We start from the raw sequence: 21809 nt of genomic DNA on the forward strand, positions 1-21809 counted from the left end.
GCTTCCTGCGGCCGCGCCGCCCCGCGCCGCCCCGCCGGGGGCTCCCCCGGGCCCCGGGCCAGCGCCGCTCCCCGCCGCCGGCACCTCCCGCCGGGGAGCCCCGCGCCCCGCCGGGGGGGAGCTTTTATGAATGAAACACCGGCCTCGTTGCTGGAAGAGTAAAGGGGAGGGGGGGGACACACACCCTCACGAAGCCCACCCTAACCGGGAGGCACCGCGAGGGTGAGGATGCTGGCGGCGTGGGCGCTGCGCCGGGCTGGGAGAGAGGATGCGTGGTCCTGGGCAGGGCGACGTGGTCAGGAGCAAATGTTTGGAGGCAAAGAAGTGGCATCAGCCAGGGGGACCGGGACCGGCCCCCCCCCCCCCCCGAGGGCTTTGCTTGCACCCCCAAAGCAGCTGCTCCCCAGAAAGGTGGCAGGGAAGTCAATTAAATAGGATCCCCCCAAGTTGTGCGTCACGGGCAGGCCGAATTCCGGTCCGGGAGTGCAGGGTCATGGCGTGTTTCTTCATTAAAAATTAAAACCTCCCCGGCCAACTGAAGTTGTGAAAACAGAAGTGCATGTCCTGCGTATGAAGCACAATAGGCAGGCGGAGGGACGCAGGCAGGGGACAGCTTCCTCGCTGAGAAACCGTCCAGATTCGCCCCACGGGCTGCGGCGCGCAAGGGGAACTGAGATCCCCGGGTGTCCGACATCCTCCTAAGAGACGAAGACAAAATGGAGACAAATGGTCGAGCAAACGGGTAAACTAAGAAAGATGGGCAGATATTTCATGCAAAGAGATTACATAAACACACAACTGTGCAACAACATGCCCTGTGATCTTTGGCACTGCTTTCCCCGCAGGTCATGCAAGAGAGATGCTGTATGACTCCACGGCATGTCTACCACAGCATGTCCTCCACGGCCAGGAGACCCTTCCACTGCCCCGACGCCTGCCGGCGATGCTGCCGCGAGCGCCGTACCACCGGTAGGTATTCCCGCTATCGGTGCCGCACGCAGGTGATGCTAAAGCACCGAGGCTGAGGTTAAATCCGAGCGCTCAGGTTTTGAGGGGTGGGCAGGCAGAAGGCAGCGTGAACCCCACTTTACGGCCTTCCCGCTCCTCCCCGTTCCACTTTGGTGCAGGACAAGTCGTTTCTCCCGTGTGGTGGTACATTGCCTTCACCGCCGGGATTCTCCACCGGGCCCCAAGCTCCCCTATCAGCCCCTGGAAAAGTGAGTTTAAAAGAAACTCTTTTTTTTATTAGAAACAAAGCAAAGCAAAGTGTTTTCAGGTACAAGCAGTTCAGCCAGGGAATGGGAGTTATTTACGGTGGGGCCCCGCTGTTGCACGTCACGCGTGGACAGGCTGTCCTGGCGGCACGGCGTGTCGGATGAGGCCCCGGCAGGCTCCGGCGGCTGCCGGTACCTCCCTCCTTCCTCTCCCCCCCCCAATTCATCTCCCTGTAGGTGCTGGAGGAAGCTCTGGCCACCATTTTGCTGCTCTGCTGGGATATTTTTTCTGGGTGGCTGTGAGCAGTGGGGGTGGGGTGCCGAGTGCGGCCTGCCCGGCGTGCGCTGCCGCCGACTGCGGCTCAGATTAGCTATCGTCCTGTCCCCTGCCACCTCTGTGCCCCTTTTGGGGGGTAAAAACTTTAAAGTGAAAGGAAAGAGGTGTAAAAAAAAAAAAAAAAAGAAGGAGAGAAGAAAAAGCACCGTCTTGACAGAGGTGGGGGAGACCCCAATTCCTTTAAAATTCTGGCGTGCAGCAAAACCATCTAGGCTGGGAAAAAACAGGACTGAGGAAATGGGAGAAAGCTTTTTCCCTTGGGAATCAACTACAAAGACTGGGAGTTGAGGTTGGGAGCGCGCCTTTTGAAACGACAGATATCGCAGGTATGCGTCGGCGACGGCAATAATAATAATAATTGATAATGAAGAGCGACGCACCGGTACTGCCCTGCTCCCCCTCCTCGGCGCCCCCAGTAAAATAATACCAACCAAGTCTCCTTGTATTTATATCCCTGCGTGTCTGTGTGTGGCCTAGCCCCATTCATCATTTGGCTCCCACTGCAGAACTCGCTCCATTTTTAAAATTATGCATGATACACTGAAGAGACAATTTGGGTTTCCCCCACCTCTCCCTTGCCCTTGAAGAAAGCAAGCCCTTGTCTCATTTGCATTTGCATTAAACCCCTGCTCTCTATAAGCTAAGCAAAGGGGAAGGACTTGAAGCCTATGGGATGGCTTTAGGGCTCTGCCCCTTGCTTTTGGCTCTCTCTCTCTCTCTTTCTCATTCTCTCTCGTGCTTTGATCTCTGCTTAACAACAGTAACGTCACAGGGACTATACAGGAGAGTTTTGTTGGAAGTTAGAAAGTTTTGCAGCCTCCAGAGGGCTGTAGCGGCAGTAGCAGAAGCAGCATCCAAGGGACTCCTGGAAGGGGAAGAGAGGGAGCGAGCGAGCGACTGACTCAGTCCTGCTGCAGAAAAACTGACCCGAGACGACGGAGGCAGACATGGAACATCAGCTGCTGTGCTGCGAGGTGGAGACCATCCGACGAGCCTACCTAGATGCCAACCTCCTCAATGACAGGGTGCTGCAGACAATGCTGAAGGCGGAGGAGACCTGCTCGCCCTCCGTCTCCTACTTCAAGTGCGTGCAGAAAGAAATCTTGCCATATATGAGGAAAATAGTTGCCACTTGGATGTTGGAGGTTTGTATCTTTCGGCGATTTTGCTTTGCAAGCTTCGGCAGCACCGAAATGAATTAAGCCGCCGAGCTGCTCCCCCAGCTCCTCCTGCCCCCCCCCCCCCCCCCCCCGAAATAAGTTCCCCGGCGCGGCACACGTTGCTCTGCCTTCGGAGACGCCCGCGTGTACCGAGGGGACGGTGCCCGGGTTTTCCGCCGTTATTACCGCTTCTTTATCCCCGCTGCAGCAGTCGGCTCCCACCGCCGAGGGGCGGCGGATGACCGTCCTCGTCTCCCGTTCCCCCTTCACCCCCAAGCCCGGTACACGGCGTCGGGGGGTCGCGGGGTCCCCCGGCATTTTTTTCCGGCCGTCGGGGCAAGGCGGGACCGGCGGAGGGGAGAGCGGAGAAGGGCCCGTTCGACCGTGGGTTCCCCCCCCCCCCCCGCCGCCACGCCGGGGAGCGGCCCCGGTTGCCGAACCCCCGGCCGCGCTGTGCGGGGCCGCCGGGAAAGCCTGCCAGTTAATTTTTTCTGGGGATTTTATTTTAAATTAATATCCTTGTACACGTATGCAAGTGGTTACCCGTGCCAGTATTATGCGCCATCTTTGTTCTTTTATTTGCAAAGCAAAAGTGTTTATTAATCGGGAGAAAAAATTAAGAAAGTCCCGGGGAGCAAGCCAAGGGTGTGTGTGTGTGTGTCTGTGTGTGTTGCGGGGGGGAAGCGGGGGAAGGGGGCCGGGGGAAAGAAGGTCGGGGGCCGGGGGACCCCGCTGGGGCTGCGGGCAGGGGGACCGACCGGAGGGGCTCCGGGCTTTCTTGGGGGGAGTTGCAGGGTGAAAGTTTCTTTGTTCAGCGCGAAGAGAGGCTGGAGCTGTGGTCACCCCTCAAAGGCATGCTTGTGCTGCGGCGGCGATCTGCAAGGTCGCCTGGGAAAAGCGAGTTGGAAAGGGCCTCGTCCCCTGGCGAGACACGTCTGGGGGGGCTCCCAGCGGGAGCCCCAGGAGCTGGGCTACATTTTCATGCTTTTTCGGAAGCCCTGGGCGCCCGCGATCTATTTTTAATTAATTTTTGAAAGCGCAGCGCCCTGCCTTGCTCTGGGAAATGTCGCGCCCGGCTGTGCTGCAGGGCGAGAGAGGGAGGCGGTGAATTTTACTTCGGGGGGTCTCCCCGGAGCCCCCCAGCAGGACCATCGGCACGGGGCTCGGTAAAGGACCCCCGCCGCTTCATTTTCAACCTTTTTTGAGAGCTCGAATAATTTTTTAAATATTTTTAAATATTTTTTGAAAAGATGACGTCTGGGGAAATGAGGCTGGACGCCACCTTTGTGTCTCGACCAGAGAGGGGAATCGGCAGCACAACAGCAAATTAGATGAAAAAAATAAAAGCGAAATAAATAAATCCGAGGGCAAGCCCGGCTCTGCACCCCATTCCCAGACACGGGGGTTCGCATTTTCCTCCGCTTGCCTTTTTTTTTTTCCCCCTTTTTTAAAATTTGTTCTAGGGGTTGGAAAGATGGGGACAGACCTCCTCTTCGACCCCCCCCCCCCCCTTTTTACCACGAATCGCTTGCGGATTTCTATCGCCACATTTCTCCCCACTTTGTCACTCGTGACTTTCTCTTTCATTTTCTTTGATGCCTCTGGTTTTCCCTTATTTATCCGTTTCCCCCAACTGCATTTTCCCCCTCGTCTCCTTCAACCTTGCCCTGCAAAGCCTGGGGGGGGTGAGGGGGGGAGGGAAGAGGAGGGCAGCGGGACAAGCCTAGCTTTCGCCTATATTAAATTATTCTTCAACGATCTCTCTCCTTCTTCCAGGTCTGCGAGGAGCAGAAGTGCGAAGAAGAAGTTTTCCCCTTGGCTATGAATTATTTGGACAGATTTTTGTCGTTTGAACCCCTCAAGAAAAGCCGATTGCAATTGCTCGGAGCTACCTGCATGTTTGTGGCTTCAAAAATGAAGGAAACTATTCCTCTGACCGCAGAAAAACTGTGCATTTATACAGATAACTCCATTAGACCCGACGAATTACTGGTAATTTCACGTTTAATCACCTCAGGAAAAAAAAAAAAAACAAACCACCCCAAACCCAAACCAAACCAAAAAACCAACCGAACAAACAAACAAAAAAGCCCCCAAACCAAAAAAACGCCGATTACAGAGCCCCTCCGCCACCGGGGCAGGCGGGGAGGGGGCTGCCTCCCCTCCAGCGGGGATCGCTCCCCGTGGCCGCAGGAGCTCTAACTAACCCCGCTGGCGGCCCGGGAAGAGAGCGGGGCCGGAGTCGGAGCCGGAGCCGTGGCCGGGGTCGGGACCGACCCCCCCGTCCCCCGTCCCCCCCCCCCCCGTCCCCGCCGCTTCCCCGGCCGGACCCGCCGCCACCGCGCTGCCTTGGCGCCCCCTGGCGGCCGCGCTGGGGGCTGCGGCCGGCGCTTCCCGGCGGGGGGCGACCCGGCACCTTCCCCTTCCTCTTCCCCTTCCCCATCCCGGGGCTCAGCCGCGGCAGGACTTCCGACCCCCCCCCCCCCCCCTTTTCCCCCTCCGCGCACCCCCAGGCGGGGAAGCGGGTTCGGCCGAGAGCTGACCGGCCCAGCTGCGGATTGTGCTCGCCGGAGCGTGTGTGAGCGGAGCTAACCACGTTTTTCCCTCTTCTCCTTCCTCTTCTCTTCTTCCCCCTTCCCTCCTTCTTGTCTTTGCAGCAAATGGAGCTGCTTCTGGTGAATAAGCTGAAATGGAATCTGGCTGCAATGACCCCCCACGATTTCATTGAACATTTCCTTACTAAAATGCCTCTGGCAGAGGACACCAAGCAGATCATCCGTAAACATGCTCAGACTTTTGTGGCTCTGTGCGCTACAGGTATGAGCCCTGCACGTTAAGCAAAGCGTGTTGCTCCCCTACACGCACCTACCCCCCGGCTTATAAAGCTTCCCGTAGCCGTGGTCTAAAGCGAGCTCACAGAGCTGCGGGGAGGTAGTTTAAGCCCCGATTATTGCCCCTTGTTTGCAGAAGGTGGATTACTTTGCAGAGGTAAGTTTTTTCCTAAGATATTTTGCTTCTGAGTTGAGATCTGTGGTGGTGTCAGGGAGGGAGAAGTACCCCCCCTCTTTGTAGCTTAGCCGTGGAGTCGCAGCTCAGCGTGGCACGATTTCTTCACCTCTGTACGCCGGGTTTTATGTGGGGGCTGCAAAAGGCTTACTGCCCTGTACGGGGAATCCCTGCCCGCGTGGATTCATTCTTAAGACAGTTTTTAAAGGCGGAGGGAGATTTTGCTTGTGAATAGCTCTGCGTGGGGGTTTTAAAACTTCCCTCTTCAAGTTGCCTCTTCCCCCCTCCTCGGTGGCTGGTGGATTGGAGGAGGGCCACGCGGCACGGAGGCTTTCCTGGCACAGGACCGAGCCGCTGCCATCTGCACCCTTCTGACCACGTGCTGTGCTGAAGCCATGTGCAGGGCCGGCCTCCAAAGACGCCGACTGTTCGCTAGGCCAGGTTTGCAGAGGCCTGATCTTTGGTTTCAAGGGCACCGTGCGTGCGCGCGCGCTGGTTCTTTGAAGTTCCATGTTTGCACGTGGACCGTGTGTGTGCGCATTTGTACGTGTACCGGCTTCACCCACTGAACCCTAGCAAGCGGGAAGGAAAAAAGTTTTAGAAGCGTCTGTCTGTTCTCCACATCTCGCTGTTCCCACAGGACAGAGTGGAGGAGCAGGGACAAAAGAAATTCTAGAGGGAAGATACTCTGTTCAAACAAACCGTGTTCAGCGCGTTTTCTTTTAGCATGGCGAGACCAATCCAGGAATGGCAAAAGAAGAAGGAAGAAAAAGCGGCCAAAGCAAATGTGCTTTTGCAGTAGCACGTAAAGAGGAATGCCAGACACTCTGTTGACACTGATAAAAACTTAGTGTAAAGGAGATACAGCGCTTTAGTAAACGGTAATATTCAGTAGCAGTTGTGCTAAAAAAAGAGGTCAGGCCTGCATGTGGACTTGAGAAAGAGGTATCCACACTCGAAAACCTCATTGGGATGTGTGTGGCCAGTGGCACAAATTAATGTTGTGTAGTTTATTTTCCAGAGATGGATTTGGTATAAAAAGATTGAAGAAAGATTGCAGGCGCTCGGAAGAAAAATTTTATTTCACAGAATCGGCCCCACTGCGAGGCCTAAAGATGGAACGACCGAGCCGTGAAAGAGAAATTTATAAACACTGGCATTGCGCTTCATCTTGGGCCTAACATCAGCATAACGGGCAGTTCGTAAGTTAGGTTGCCTGGAATAATGCTCGGTGTTCAGAGCGCTACAACCTTCAGCCAGCCTTCAAACTACCTGCAGCAACATTTTGGGAAAATCAGACATAACTCTTCATGCCAGATTCTACCAGATAAGGCTGCTGTGACTTCGAAGGCGAGAGTTGCTAAGTTGGAAGCTTCCTCGGCTGCTAGCTAAAAAGAACAGCTACCCGGCCTCCCCTTTGGATATGGGGATGTTTAACCTAGATTGTTGTGTTGGCAATGACAGGGATGAAAACAAGAGTAGTTCAAAGGTTGGAGACTTGCTAAGAGTCCAGTACTTTGATCTACTGTCGGTGTTGTTATGTTTCTTTTAGGAAGCACATCCAGAGCCTTTATTTAACACTGCTACACACCACAGCTGGAGAATGGATCAGTAAATGAGAACCATGTTCTGGGAGTTTTACTTAGCTTTTAAAAAAAACAGTGCTGAGCTCACCAGAATTGGGGCCCTCTACAGCTCCCTATTGAAGCTGGGAATATTGCCTGGGGAAAGAGCGCTCAGGAAGGCTGCCACTAGGCTCTGTATTTTTATTGTTATTTTTGGATGTCAGGATTTTCTCTACCTCTTGCTTTCCTCATGACTCCTTTGTTGGCTAGTGAAGATCACATGTGGCTTAAGTAGCATCTGGACTTTGCTTTGCTGTTGCTGGGTTGTGTTGTATTTCCCCTTGCCAAAATGAACCTAGATGGACTGCAAATGCGTTGTGCTGCCTGGATGCTGTGGGGCCCAATCCAAAGTCCACTGGAAATACTGACACTCGCTTAAGTGGCCTCGGGGGCAAGTGCAGTATATCCTTTGCTTGAAGTACAGCCTGCGTCCTCTACCGTAAAGGAGGGTCTCCTAAGAAGAGACGGCAAAATAGGCCTTGCTTAGAAAATAAAATCTCCGCCAGTTGGCTTAACAAGGTGAAGGCTGTAGAAGTGTTTGTAGATGAGTGCGTATGTGTTTGCTCCAGAAAGAGAAGGTTACGCTGCAAGGTGAAGTTGAGGGGAATTCCTTCTAAGCTCCCTCTTCAGTTGCCTGGCTAGTAGAAGTGGATTTGTTTGATTTGGTTTAGTTTCGAAAAATCCATTTTCACCAAAGGACGTCTTTGTGCTGTGGTAGGTTCAGGAGAAAAAGCAAAAAAAAAAAAAAAAAAGATTACCAGGGGTTGTTTGAAGTTAACACATAATTGAGCTTAATGAATGGGGCTTTGGCATGGCCGAGCAAGGCAGGGAGAGCTCAAAAGGAAGCAGGCCTCTTTTGGCCCAAGTTAAGACCAGTGTTGAGGGAGAACTGCAGCTCTATACAAGCATAACAATGAATAGCAACAAATATTGGAGCTTCAGCATTTCATTATGTTCCTCCGGTTATCAAAACATACCGGGCTCCTTTTATATTATTATTATTGCTATTATTATTGTTGTTGCTTTCCTCCTCTCGGATGGAGAAAGAAAGATCCCCCTTTGAAACAAGCGTGTTACAATTCTCCTATTCTCTGGCCTTTATAAAATTGGAAGTCTCAAGGTATGTGACCAGTTGGAACCTGTTGCATCTTGCAGCAAGTGATTTATGTTCGCAGTTTTGATTTGCCTCAATGAAAAGATTTTCATTCATAGCCCCCAGCTCTCCAGACGGATGGAATTGCTGCTCCATTTAAAAAGGAAAAGGGGTGACTCGCCTTGTTAGGAATTTTTTTTAAAGCGCTGCAGCGCCTATATGCCTGCTTTGTCCTCCCTTCAGGGTGGCTGGCATTCTTCTCTCTCCTCCCCCTCCTCTCTCTCTCTCTCTCTCTCTTTTTAACAACGCTGAAGTTGTTTATTCTTTTTGGATGAAGTCTCAGATAGGCTACTGGGGATGTGTGCTTCAATTGATGGGGCCCCCTACCCCATTGTGGCTGTGTCAGGTCTAATTCATCTCACCGAAGCCCCCTTGTTCCTGAGCGCTCAATAGCGCAAGATGAGGCGATGGAGGCTGACAATGATGCCACACTCTTCACTTGGGGGCATCCAATTACAGGCGAGAGGGGCCCCCTGATTAATATGCTGAAATTAGTGGCCTCTGCCACAAATAATTCCTTGTTGAGTTGCAACAAAAAGGCAGTCCATGCTGCTTGTCTGGAGTGGTTATAGGGACAGACACAAACTGGTCATTTAAACTTCATTATCACTTTTCCACCTTGGAAAGAATGAGGGTGCGACTATGAATTCATGTTCTTGTTTACTGCCCCATTTAAAAGAAGAACGCAAATATTAATCCCAAACGTGATCCTGTCAGGACAGGCTCATTAAACTGAAACATTTTGGTCATGTTCTGTTTGTGGAGTTGGGTAAATAGTGTTGCGAACGCGCTGCCACCGTACCCCCTGTGAGCAACCCAGTCTTGGTGGAATTCACGCTTGCCTACTGAAATCCCTCATTTCTGAAGTCTACCTGCAACGGTGTGTCAGTATTTCAGTTAGGGGACTGGCTTTGGAATGCGTATAGTGTCAATAAGCAGCCTGGACTACTCTGACTTTGGGGAATGACAGAAGCTTGCTAGAAGGTGGGTGTACGTTAATCTGCCCGGGAATGGGGCAGATTCCGAAAAGGGGCTAAACTAAATTTATTTGAAGCATGGTAACGTAACTGAGATGACTTTAGATCAAGCTTGCCTTTTCGCTGGCAGCGCATCACAAAAGTTTGGCCACAATTCATCGTATCGGTTTAATTTTGAAGGTCCGTAGAATGCTGGGCGAAATGCCCCTTTGAAGGTGGGTATTGGTCAGGGCTACAATGGAGCGTCAGAGGTATATGAATAGATTCAGAGAGAGGACTTTCTTTCATAGAGTCCCGAAGTCTTTAGTTTCACTGCTAAAACATTTACACAAAAGTTATTTTATCATAATAAAGGAGATGCATGATTTAATACTTAAACTGTTCCACTGAGCCCTCTAAGCTGTCCATTCCTTTGATTTCATTCAAGGGTTTGACAGATGGTTTATATTTTTTCAACCCAGAGGAAGTTGTATTCTGATAAAAGCTGAAGGAATGTATCTCAGGTTCTTGTGTATTATGTGGCATTTCCCTTTCTTCCTCACAAAATTGGACGTTTACTTGTGCCACTTACTTCCTTTGTTTCCGATTTTCCTCCAAGGTGTACGCTGCCACGGATCAAACGCATTCCTGTTCAGCAGAAAGAGTCTTAGCATTAAAATGTGGATTATTCTTATTAAAAACCCCAACAAAACAAAACAAAAACCAAACCAAAAACATGCTAAATGGCAGAGATAGCCCCTTAAGGAATCATGGGAGTGGCTTTGTGGAGAGACCTACAGCAATGCAGTCTGGAAGGGGGCCCAGCCTCTTGTCAGCATGGTGTCACATCAGAATGTAACTGATTGTCCGCCAATTCTTGGGACCCCCGTCACTTAGTTATGCCACATTTACATTAAATCCCTGTTGCCAGGATGGATGGCAGCCACTGACAAGAGACTAGGTTGAGACAAAGCATTTTTAAGATGAAACCTTAATTTAAATATGGATTATCTGCCTCCTGACAGGGTTAAGCAGTCTTTCTCTTTCTTTCTTTTTGTTGATGTTGTTGTTCATTAAAGCTATATTCCTTTGAATGTCAGTGCAAAGGTTTCTGCTTTAAGGGGCCTGAGGACTCCTTGTTAGAGTGCACCTAGGATCTGATCATGCGAAACACTTAAGAATGCGAACAGGTTTTCTCAGATGTATAGTGCCATTGACCCCAGTGGCATTATTCACATGAGCAAAGTATTTTAACGTTTGAAGAGTGGGGGCCCTGCTTATGATAAAAATACCTCGAAGTGATGAATGGCCTCCCAGGCTTAGTGCTAGGAAGGGCTACTCGCTGAAGTACAGTTGCTCATGTGGATAAGTGTTTACAGGTTTGGACCTGTAGTAGTTGAGAGCAGGAGGCACCTTTCTGCTCACAATTTTCCCTACCTTTTCGGATGCAATGGTTGGCAGCTGAAGCCATGCTGGTAGAAGAGTGTATGTGTATGGGCAGGCTTCTCCTAAAGCAATCATTTCAGTCTTTTTTTTTTCTCTCCTTTCTTCATACAGATATTAAATTTATTTCAAACCCACCTTCCATGATCGCAGCTGGCAGTGTGGTAGCAGCTGTGCAAGGCCTGCATCTGGGGAACACTAACACTTTCCTCTCCTATCAATGCCTCACACATTTCCTATCACAAGTTATCAAATGTGATCCGGTAAGTGACTTTCTCTCGGTTGATCTCCTGCCTTAGAGTTTTAAGAATGAATGCCTGCTTACTGCATAGTAGCTAATCTGACAGTAAATCTTGATAAAAGTCAAAACCTCAGAGTGGGGTTTTTGAACGTGTTCTCTTGTGTCCGTCCTAGTTATTTAGCTGTCATTATATCCATTAATAATCTGTGATTACGCTGCTGCAGTTCACCGATAGGAATGCCACATCCAGCTCTAATGTTTGTAAGAGAGGCGTATCTGACAAAGCAAAGGAACCCCTGCATCGATTTAGGACATTGCAGAGGCTGTGTTTCGTTGTAGGTAATTAAACCAGGAGTCTGTGTAAAACAAAACTTTGAAAATAAGACGAGGAAATAGTTACTGAGACCTGGTGGTATCTCTGACCTTATCTTTGACCATTCTTGAGGCCTTTTATTGTGCCAAGTGGTGTGAAAAAGCCCTTCTTAAAAGAGTTCTAATGATCTAATTTGGTTTATTACGTGCTAGACCTGCACAGTAGCTGGTATTGAATTCCTTTTCGGAACAAATGCTTGTCCCACGACTTTCTGACAAGGTAGATGGTCCTCACAGGACTCTCATTTTGCCCTGCAGCTTCCAGGAGATGCACATCAGTAACTAGTGAGCAATAAACCTTTCATGAGTGAATGGGCCAGGAAGGGAGCCTACAAGGAAGACCTAAAGTCAATGATCCATGTCATAATGGTGTGTGAAGTTGGGGCAGAGTTGAGCTTTGTTTTGTAACAATGTGGAAGACCAATAAATAGATGCTTTAAAAAGGTTCTTGTGAGGTCTCCAAGCGCTGGACAATGAGTCAAATAAAGACAACTCTGTGGTTAGCGGCAGAATCTTTGAGATGCTGTTAAATTATTTTACATGTTAATAATTTAAATACATAGAGAACTGTACTAGTCCAGACGCTGCAAAACTAGGTTTGTATAATTGGGCTTTGTTGACAGGAGTGAGTGATTTCTGGAAAGATGAATGCATCATAATTAATTATTCACAAAAAGTATTTTACTTTTGATAGACTATGTGAAACAATTGCTGACAAATAGGATACCCCAGCTTACTATTTTGATCACCTTAACAATGCCTCAGTATTGAGCGTGTTATTTTTGCCATTTATATTACTGCACCTAAAGTAATACGGATCCAGTGCTGAAATGTTAAATACTATAAGAACTTCAAATGCTGAAATAAAATGCTGCTCAGTTTGGTATGTACGTGTAATGCTTTTAGCCAGTTTGTGAACAACGTAGATATTTCAGTGTATGGTTGGTCACTATCCAGTGCGAGATCTTTGAAGCAGGTACTGAGGAAAAATACTAGGCTTGCTATCTATTCTGACAGTATCTGATTCAAACAACATTATTTAATCATTCCTGATACAGAGCATTGGAAGTAGATTCTCTCACATCTTGGAGAACAACAGCATGTCCTTATGTGACTTGACTTAGTTGATGACAGAGCTCTTTTAAAAGAAAAGAAAGCAGTTCTAGCAAGAAGGAGAATTCTTGCTTATTTCTTTTTTATTGTCCAGAGTCATTGCAAGGCCACAATTTGTATGACCTGCACTCAAAGTTAACAGCTTTAAAAGGAAGGAACTTCCCTCCGGCTTTCATTGCTAAATATATTTATGTGTTAGAGCAGCTAGAGTTACAAGTAAGGTTTTGGTATAGGTTGCTACAGAAAATAAGCATCATAAGTTTATACGTGTATATATATATATACACACACACACTGTTGTGTTTGTAACTGAATAAGGAAACAGCCTCTTTCACTACTATTGCTTTGAGTAGAGAAGACTGCTTGGTTTCACGCATAGCATGATTCCCCTGCATAGAGAACTTCCCGTAAGATGTGCCTATGTAATCCATGGTATCGAATGCTGTTCCTATTATCTTATTTCACTAGCAAGTATATGAAGTTTGTTACTCCACAGCGATGGTTCCCCGTGTCAGACCGCACAAATGAATACGCTTTATATTGGATTGTCTTGAAATATTAAGAGCATGCATTATAACATGGCTAACATTCTCCCTGATTATCTATTAGCTAGAGCAGCTGGTCTGTTGGATTTCAGGTTATATAATTACACTTTTTTACCTTTAGTCTCAAAGAAAGCTGAATCTAAAGTAAAATGAGTATCACCTGATCGGAATTCCTTTATGGTTCATGTTTACGTTGGTAGGAGTCCAATTTCCCATTTTGCCTTTGATCAGGGGTAATTAGAAGTCAGATAATCACAATTAGAAGTCTTGGGCTGTCTTCCATCATTCTATTCTTGACCCCATCATCCAAACAGATTGAATTTTACCTGACATTCATTTCCAGGCCAGAAATTTGCTAAACTAGATTAGATTGGGTTTCCATGCTGTCTGTTAGTACATTGGAATTCGTCTCCCGCCTGCCTCTACTCAGAGGCACCTTGAAACATGTGCTTGTTATCCAGAACGGGTCAGGCTGTAACAAAGGATTTCCAAGCAGTTTCTTTTTTGTTGTTGTTTGTTTCCTTTAGTATCTGACCCTGGAGTCTGATCATGTCTACTGTGTGTGTTAAAGGTATTTGACCACATCAGTTAAGCTAGCAAGTCTTTATTTTTTTTTTTCACTGAGGAGCTTAATTAATCCAGGAAGGGTTTGTGACCTTGAACAAACTGTGGGCATTGAAAATTTGGGTAGTGAAGCAGAAAAGTTGTTGGGAGAAGTTATCAGAGTAATGCACAAGTTTTGTATTTGTATGTTTCAGTGTTCAGAAGTACTGAGAATGAAAGAAGCTTTGGTGAGGTTGTTCACAGTGAATTTTATATTTTGCAGTTATTTTTCTAGCTCTAATAATTCCTGCAGACAAACTATTAATCTAATAGTCATCTGAATAAGAAATGAACAAAAATGCCTAAAACATTAAAAAAATATTTTTCATTCAGCTGCAGCTTAAGACATAGTCTGTTCATAATAAATGGTAAAGATTATGTTTTTAAAAAATACAGTTACAACATGCCGTACTCTGAGAATCTCACAGGAAAAAAAATTCTGTGGTCAAAAATTACCTTTAAATTACATAGTCCTATGTAATTATTCATGACTGGACTCCAGAGGGAGAAGAAAAGGTATTTGTAGAAATTCTTTTGAATGGTTTTAGTTTTCAGAGCTCAAACACGCTATATGCAAATGGTTAGGATTAAAAAAAAAAAAAAAAGGCACAAAACCCCCACCAAAACATATCCCACCCCCCCCCCACCCACCCACCCCCCCCAGAAAAAAAGAAAAAAGCCAGCAGGGTTCATTTTGCTCTGAAAATAAATTGGCTTTCTGTTTGGAACACTGAACATGCTACCTTGTTAAAACAGAATTATCCTCAAAAGTGCCTGGATTTGTAAAACCAAAAATACCTAAACCTGTATTCATGTACTGCTCTTTAATATATCTAATTCCAAGTGTGACTGAGGTGCATGGTACAGGACATGCCAGTAGAAGCCTTACAGTCAGGCTTGATCCGTCATATCTTGAGAAGGGGTGAAAGGACTTCATAGAGATCTATCTTATTGTGAAGGCCAGAGGTATGTAGGAGCCAAAGGCATGATGACTTTAGGATATGAGGCGTTTCTTTTTGTCATTTAAAACGCTGTGTGTCTCTGTCAAGAGGAAATATTACACTAGGGTTTAAACCAGAAAAGGTCATAGGTTATGTGTTTTCAGTGAGCTGTAACTGATGGTCTGATCTGCTTAGAGGTAGGATTAACCTCCCTCTCTCTCAGAAAGGACTTGCAGAGAATTGTTTGCTTGGGTTTCTAATCTTATTTTACCCCAAACGCCATGTGCCCTTATTGGTGGCAGAGGAGATTCTTGTGGTAGTGGAATCAGTGAAAAGCTGGTAGATCACACAAGAAGCCTCTGAATGAAGGCAGAATTGAAACTGGGAAATAAAGAAAACAGCAGGCAGGTCACCCTCTCAGGAAAACAACATTCATTCTCAGTCATGCACATCCTAACACTTTTGACGGCAATTTATCATGGAAGACTGGGTTCACCGCAAGGGCTAACACATGTCATAGGTTAAATCAGAAAAGGCAATACTGAAAGGAAACTTCAAAGTCCTTAATACACAGAGTTAAATATGTTGGGAAAAAGCTTATGATGTTTGTTATAAAGCTATGAGTAAACAGCACACTGGAGGAATTTTGGCAAAATGTCGTGTGATTGTTTTGCCTATTTAAGGCACCATTTCTGTGTCGTTGCAATGGATGTGCATGGCTCTGAAGAACACGACCATAACTTGCAGAAAGTTGGACAGGTTGAACAGGCCTTCTCCAGTTCTAATTGCTGTAGATTGATAAGTAGAATTGGATATATCTACTCATGGTATGGTTTAATGCCTGGGGGAAGTCCCCACAGGAGACGTGATCCTGCTTGGTGCTTTATGCTTTTAATTTACGCCAAAGTCTGTGCAAGCGGCAAGGCCCTTGCACCTTCCTGAACGCTCAGGAGGACTGTGTGCACATTCAGCTCTGAGAAAATGCTTTTGAAGCAAGGGAAAGAGAACTCACCCTGACTGTGATTTCAAGGTGAACGTGGTAGCAAACTGAAAGCTTGGCAGCACTTTGTAATGCACGGTTATGAAGGTGTTTATTGGTGCTTCTGACAGATCTCTCCATTTTGGGGTCATGCAGTCTGGTACATTTTTCTGTTCAGATGCTTTCCGAGTATAGAAATCAGTTAGCTAACTTGAGCTGCCCACTGCTGGACATAGCAGCAGTTGGCAGGCAACTTTGGGCACGTATATCTAAATATATTTATGACACTTCTATCTAAGAACTTCATATTACCAGAACTCAGCCTGGGAAAAATCACTGTTTATGACCGTCATTTCTAGTAGACTGTTCTGCCAAAGTGTTTCTGTGGTACAAGTAGAAATCGTGGACCAGCTCTGCCTCCAGCCCAGTTTCATGTCTTTGCACCTCCACTCATTTAATTTTGATTGATTCACTCTGCTGTCCAGTCAGACTGTTCCTATTTTTTCAAAAGGTATAAAGGACAGTGAGGTAAAAGATAGTATGAATGGACTTTTACAGAACTGCTGAAGTGTTTAACGGCACAGGCAGAAAAGTAGTAGTGCAAGCTACAACATCTTACTGTGTCAAGGTCCTGCCCGGCTTAGTTACGACACGTGTCACTGTAGCGGAGCGTCCGTCACGTTCAGTTGTAGACCTACGAGCTGAGACTAAGAACAAAACAGCAGTCGTGGTTTGACCAGAGGACCACGTATGGAGATGCTCACCCAGGCCGTTAATTAGAAGATGGCAAGAGTTAGTTGCTGAAGTCTGGATCCAGGCTAGCATCCTGCAGAAAACGGGGTAGCCCATCCAATCCTTTCACTGTCCGGTGTTTCTCTTGCTCTTCCCACACTCCTTTCAGTCTGCTGCCCTCCCAGATAACTTGATTGTATTTCTCTTGCTTTTTCAAGAAATGGTATTTGGTCTGTGATCTTACTGTTTTTCTAAAGGACTCTGGGTCTTTTTCTCCTTCCATTTAATCTTCTCTAGGATTGTTTACGAGCCTGCCAAGAACAGATTGAATCCCTCCTTGAATCCAGTCTACGTCAGGCACAGCAGCACAACGTATCTTCAGAAACAAAGACTGTAGAGGATGAAGCAGACCTTTCCTGCACACCCACTGATGTGCGAGATGTGAACATTTAAGAGGACTTCTTCTAATGGGTTTGCTTGGCGAGAAAAGCAGACAAAGAAAGGGCATCTGAGAAGGAATCAGCATCAGGATCTCCCCCCCAGAAACCCTTTTCTCCAGGACATTTTTATACCAGAAGGGAAAACCAGTCTTGTTATATTTTTTCTTGCTCTGTCTCCCTTCCATCTGTGACTTCAAACAAACAAATAAACAAAAAATACCCCAAAAACTGTCTTAAAAAAAGAAAAAAATAGTATTTGCATTACCCCCAGGGGTTTGTGCTACAAAAATAGAGGATTTTATACAATAATAATCAACTAGTTTTTATATTAAAGTGTTCTTGTCTGTATGTTGTAAAAATAGGCATTAACACACAAAATGTCTCCAGGGGAGGTATTAGATTTGATTTCTTACATATAAAACAAACCAACCAACCATTTTTAAAGTAGAAGAGGGTTTTTTTTTTAGATAGTAAATGAAATATTCTTTTTTTTTCTTTAAAAAGCATAGCTTTAACGCAGTTCTAGGCTTTTCTGTATCTTGCTTGCTTATGCATTTAGTCACTTTATAATTCATCTGTAAATGTTTATTTTATTTCCTTAGGTTTTTTTTATCCTCTTCACCTTATAAATGGTTAACATAACCCATAAGTTAGTGTATGTTAGTATGCAGCATTATTATATGTTAATCTTTTTTTGTGCCTGTGGATTGCCTGTGCATAAGGCATTTGTAGGGTTCCAGCTTAGCATTGTTGGGGAAGGCCAATGTACTACTCATACGATACTCTATTATAAAGAGAAACCGAAATAGTGACATAATATATTATATTTTTGTAATCTTCATATTTTTGTAGTTACCTGTGTAAAAATGCTGGTCTGACCCCACAGATATTCAGCCTAATTATGGTCAGGTTCAATCCACAGTTCAGTCTTTTTTTTTTTTGTTTGTTTGTAATATTCTAAAACCATTCCATTCAAAGCACTTTCAGTCCATTAGATATAGGAAATACATTCTTTTATTGTGTGGGAATTTTTTTTTAATGGAATGGTTTGGAAATATATAAGTGCTTGTTCGCAAACTTGGAATTGCAAAGCAAGTGCATTTAACTATGGTGTTAGAGGAGAGGTGATTTTTTTTTTTTTTCCCGAAGGTTGTGTTCCAGTGAGAGAAATTGCATTCACAAATTGCCAGGATATCTTCCTATCCTTTTCTATAGAAAAGTTGAAGTTTAGAATCCTTTGGTGCCAACTCATCTTTATAAATTAGGGGCCTTAAAGGTTCACATATAGGACACATAGTTTAAGGATTGTCGCTAGATGTTTTACAACTGAAGGTTTTTAAACACTAAAATATATAATTTATAGTTAAGGCTAAAAAGAATATTTATTGCAGAGGATGTTCGTAAGGCCAGTATGATTTGTAAAATAATGCAATCGCCCCTTTTTAAAAAAAATCTTTCTACCCTTGATGTTGCAGTTTTAACACAGCTTATTAAAGAAAAAAGGACACGCTTCAGAGAACAAACCCAAAACAAAGCAGTCTATTTGGCCCCTTCCTATACATTTTCAAAAGCAGTCTAACCATGAAAAAAAACGCCATAGTTAATAGATATGAAAATTGGAGTACTTGAAAGAAGTTCTTATTCCAGTATATGCCCCATTTTTTTATTTAGCTACAAATAGAAAATTTGCACATCTTGGCTATGTATCTTTTTATTATTATTTTAGAAAGTAGCTGAAGGGACGTGGACATAGCTGTTGAAGTTGATGCTCGAGGAGAATGTGATGGTGAAATGTATGTGAGAAAACTGCCGCTAAGGTGTTGATTGTAAAAAAACAAAACAACAAAAAAAACAACAAAAAAAAGAAAAAAGAAAAAAAATTAAAAATTTAAAAAAAAAAGAAAAAGAAAAGAAAAGGAGTGGATGCTCCATTTTTATTGAGCTGCTATGGATAAATTCCCAGCATGGTTTGAAAAAAAAAATTAACATTGCTTTTCTGTATCTTTGTCATTGTGTTTTGCTGCTATTTTGTGGATCAGTTTTTTTTTTTTGTTATACAATGTCATATACTGCCATGTTATAGGTTTTAATTTTCTCATAGAAAATTATATTATTGACATCATTTTTTTGTAGATTTTTTATGTGATCAATTTTTACTTAATGTGATTACTGCTCTATTCCAAAAAGGTTCCTGTTTCACAATACCTCATACTTCAGTTAACCATGTCTAGACCAGGTTTTAATGTTCGTACACAGTGCCTCATAGTTCTACTGCAAACGGAAATGCATCGAACGTTATTCTGAATGGGTCTCGCGATTTGCAACTAGGTTGCATTAATTTAAAAACAGCAGACATTTCAGAAGATCAAGTAATGTCAGTTTTTTTTGTTATGCATTCTATAAAGCTGGATTCTTTGTCTGATCTGGGGTTTATTATCATAGTAGTTTTAAGCTGTGTTATTAGCCACATTGATATATGAAAGGTGCATTATAATATAACTCTTGTATGCCACCTGATGTGGTTTCCCATCAGTTGGGACACATCATTTGGTATTATAGGTTATCTTCTGGAACTCTAAGTATTTTGTGTGTTTAATCTGTTATGATATACTAGTTTTTTGTTGGTTTTTTTTTTTAATTATAGCATAATGCTAATTTAAAAAGCCTGTAAATCTCATAAATAAGCCAGCTAACAGAGTTGTATGCTGAAGAATAATCTAGCTGTTGCCTGTATGCTGCTAAACCAAAACAGAATTAGAACTCATTTTGAGGCAAATGCAGTTAAGATCCTACATAGTGCAGAAATAAAGCATTGCAATGCTACTAGCAGTCGCAGGACCCAGGAGGACTGGATACATTCTGTCCAAATTTCAGGAACATTTCTTACTGCTTACCTCATAAAACACTTCTGTTTGTGGCATCTCTGTGTCTCTGAACCAAACATGATTATTGAGTTAGTGCTTGTTGGTTATATTATGTGTTACACTGAGTGGCAGTGTGTACTGCAAATTTCTTTAAAATATTGTATGTACTAAAAGGCCAAATCCAGATAAGTGGGTTCATGTGCCAACAGAGATGCTTTATTTGTCACATTATTATAACAATCTGTAGTAAGCAAGCAATTCAGATTTGTACATTTTTATATTGTACTTATTGGCATCACTGGTCTGAAATGCACATTTTCACCAACAGACCTGTAACAGACAAGTTTCCAGCAAAAAAAACTAAAGTCTAGAAATAAAATTGGTAAAACCCAATGTCTGCTTATTGTCGTCTTTTTTTTTTTTTTTAATTGCCTTCATGAAATGCTGAATGGTAGTAACTACCTGATGCAGTGAGTAAACCACATGACGTTTTCTGGTTTTGACTCCGTGCTTTAATAGTTGCGATGCTGAAAACCCTTTGTCGTTATTTTAGGAAACCGTAGGCGTTTTTAGCAATGGGTAGGCGACTGCCTGTGACAGTAATGTGTATTTTTAAAGAAGCAAAATATTTTTTTTTTCTGAAGACTTTCTTTTAAAACATCTAAGGTAATTACTCAGAGTAAAATACCATTTGGTGGTTCTTGTCAATAAAAGGTAAAATAAAGTAGGTGTTGGATGGTACAGAATGCTTGTTTGTATTTATTTATCAGTGTAAGGTTTTGTGTCCTAGCATACCTTTAAAGAAGATAGTTTGTTTTAAAAGCAGTAAGGTTAACCTGCCTTCTTTTCCATCCCTTCCCCTCATACACAGCTTTTGCCTCTTACTATTGTATCACTAAGATAATAAGGAATAAACCTGAAAAATGTAAAAGCCTACTAAAAATACGTAAAAAGGAACTGAACCTACAAGGACAGAAATTATATATGATTTTAAAGTAAAATGAGAAAAAATTCTAACCTGTGTCCCAATTCACATTCCAAAGTATCTCTGAAAACTGGGAATGCACATTATCAATTATTGTGAGAGCCGAACACAGCAGAAACAGCTTATTCTTTGTGGAGATAGTCAACCTTCTAACCTGTGTATTTAACTATTTACCCTATGAAAATATTTCTGCTGAAAAAAAAACCCAACAAACCACTCTACATAAAACGTCAAGGGCTTGTCTCTCCTGTCGCAAATTAGAAATCTAGTATCTGCCTCCTGAGTTTCCCATGGACTGAACTTCACATTACAATTGATTCTATGCAGTAAGTAAGTACAGCAAAGGAAATGAAAATGAAACTCCTGAGATAACACCTAACATGTTAATCATGGTCTAGTGCAAAATAAGTTTGTCTCGGTGCAGTTACAAATAGATGGGAAACCATCTGCAGCAGAAGAATCCCACTTGAGCTCGTATTAGCTTAGTTTCCCAGTCATTTCAGGCAGAAACCTGAACCATGTGGCCTACTGTAAAATCATAGACCAGGTAGGTAAAGTAATACCAGTACATAGCATAATCTGTAATTTTTTCCATTCAAAATGGGTAGCTCCTCAATATGGTTAAGTTACAGTGGTAGGCCACCGGGCAAGATTTGTATAGCAGTGAAAGAAGATCTGAACTATATTCACAGTGACTTTAAATACAGATTAAGCCCAAGTTTAAATTGGATTCAGTCAAAAATGACTCATTTTTTCCACACGCATCTTTTATCAGTTTTCTGCAAAATTTCAGCATACTTTAAAGAAAAAACAGGAAAAAAACCCAAAGACTCGCATTTGTATCACTGATGGCTAATGCCTCCGATTTTAAATGTTTGAAAATTGAGTGAAGACATACTTACAAAATCTTGATTTGGGACAAAAACCTTTTTGCCGATAAAAAAAATAATGATTCAGTGAGAAATTTAAACGTGTGTTTTGTTGAACATGTTAAGTAGGTTCTGCCTTTCCTATCTGTTTTATAAACTCTATTAAACTGACTGAAGTGTTCTGTGACTTAAGTAGGTTTAAGCCCACATAGTCAGCTCTGTTATTTACAT

General features: G+C 44.3%; 1 protein-coding gene across 1 annotated transcript; it reads left to right on the forward strand.

The window, feature by feature from the left end:
* The first annotated feature begins 322 nt into the window (after positions 1-322).
* On the forward strand, positions 323-20117 carry CCND1 (cyclin D1). The gene is made up of 7 exons (XM_052811932.1): positions 323-742; positions 846-969; positions 2313-2696; positions 4488-4703; positions 5369-5528; positions 11009-11157; positions 16718-20117. Exons 3-7 carry the CDS (start codon positions 2499-2501, stop codon positions 16871-16873), a joined length of 879 nt encoding a protein of 292 aa, XP_052667892.1. The 5' UTR covers positions 323-742; positions 846-969; positions 2313-2498; the 3' UTR covers positions 16874-20117.
* Positions 20118-21809: the final 1692 nt, after the last annotated feature.

The sequence above is a fragment of the Harpia harpyja genome, chromosome 16 (genome assembly GCF_026419915.1).
Source record: "Harpia harpyja isolate bHarHar1 chromosome 16, bHarHar1 primary haplotype, whole genome shotgun sequence".
NCBI lineage: Eukaryota > Metazoa > Chordata > Aves > Accipitriformes > Accipitridae > Harpia > Harpia harpyja.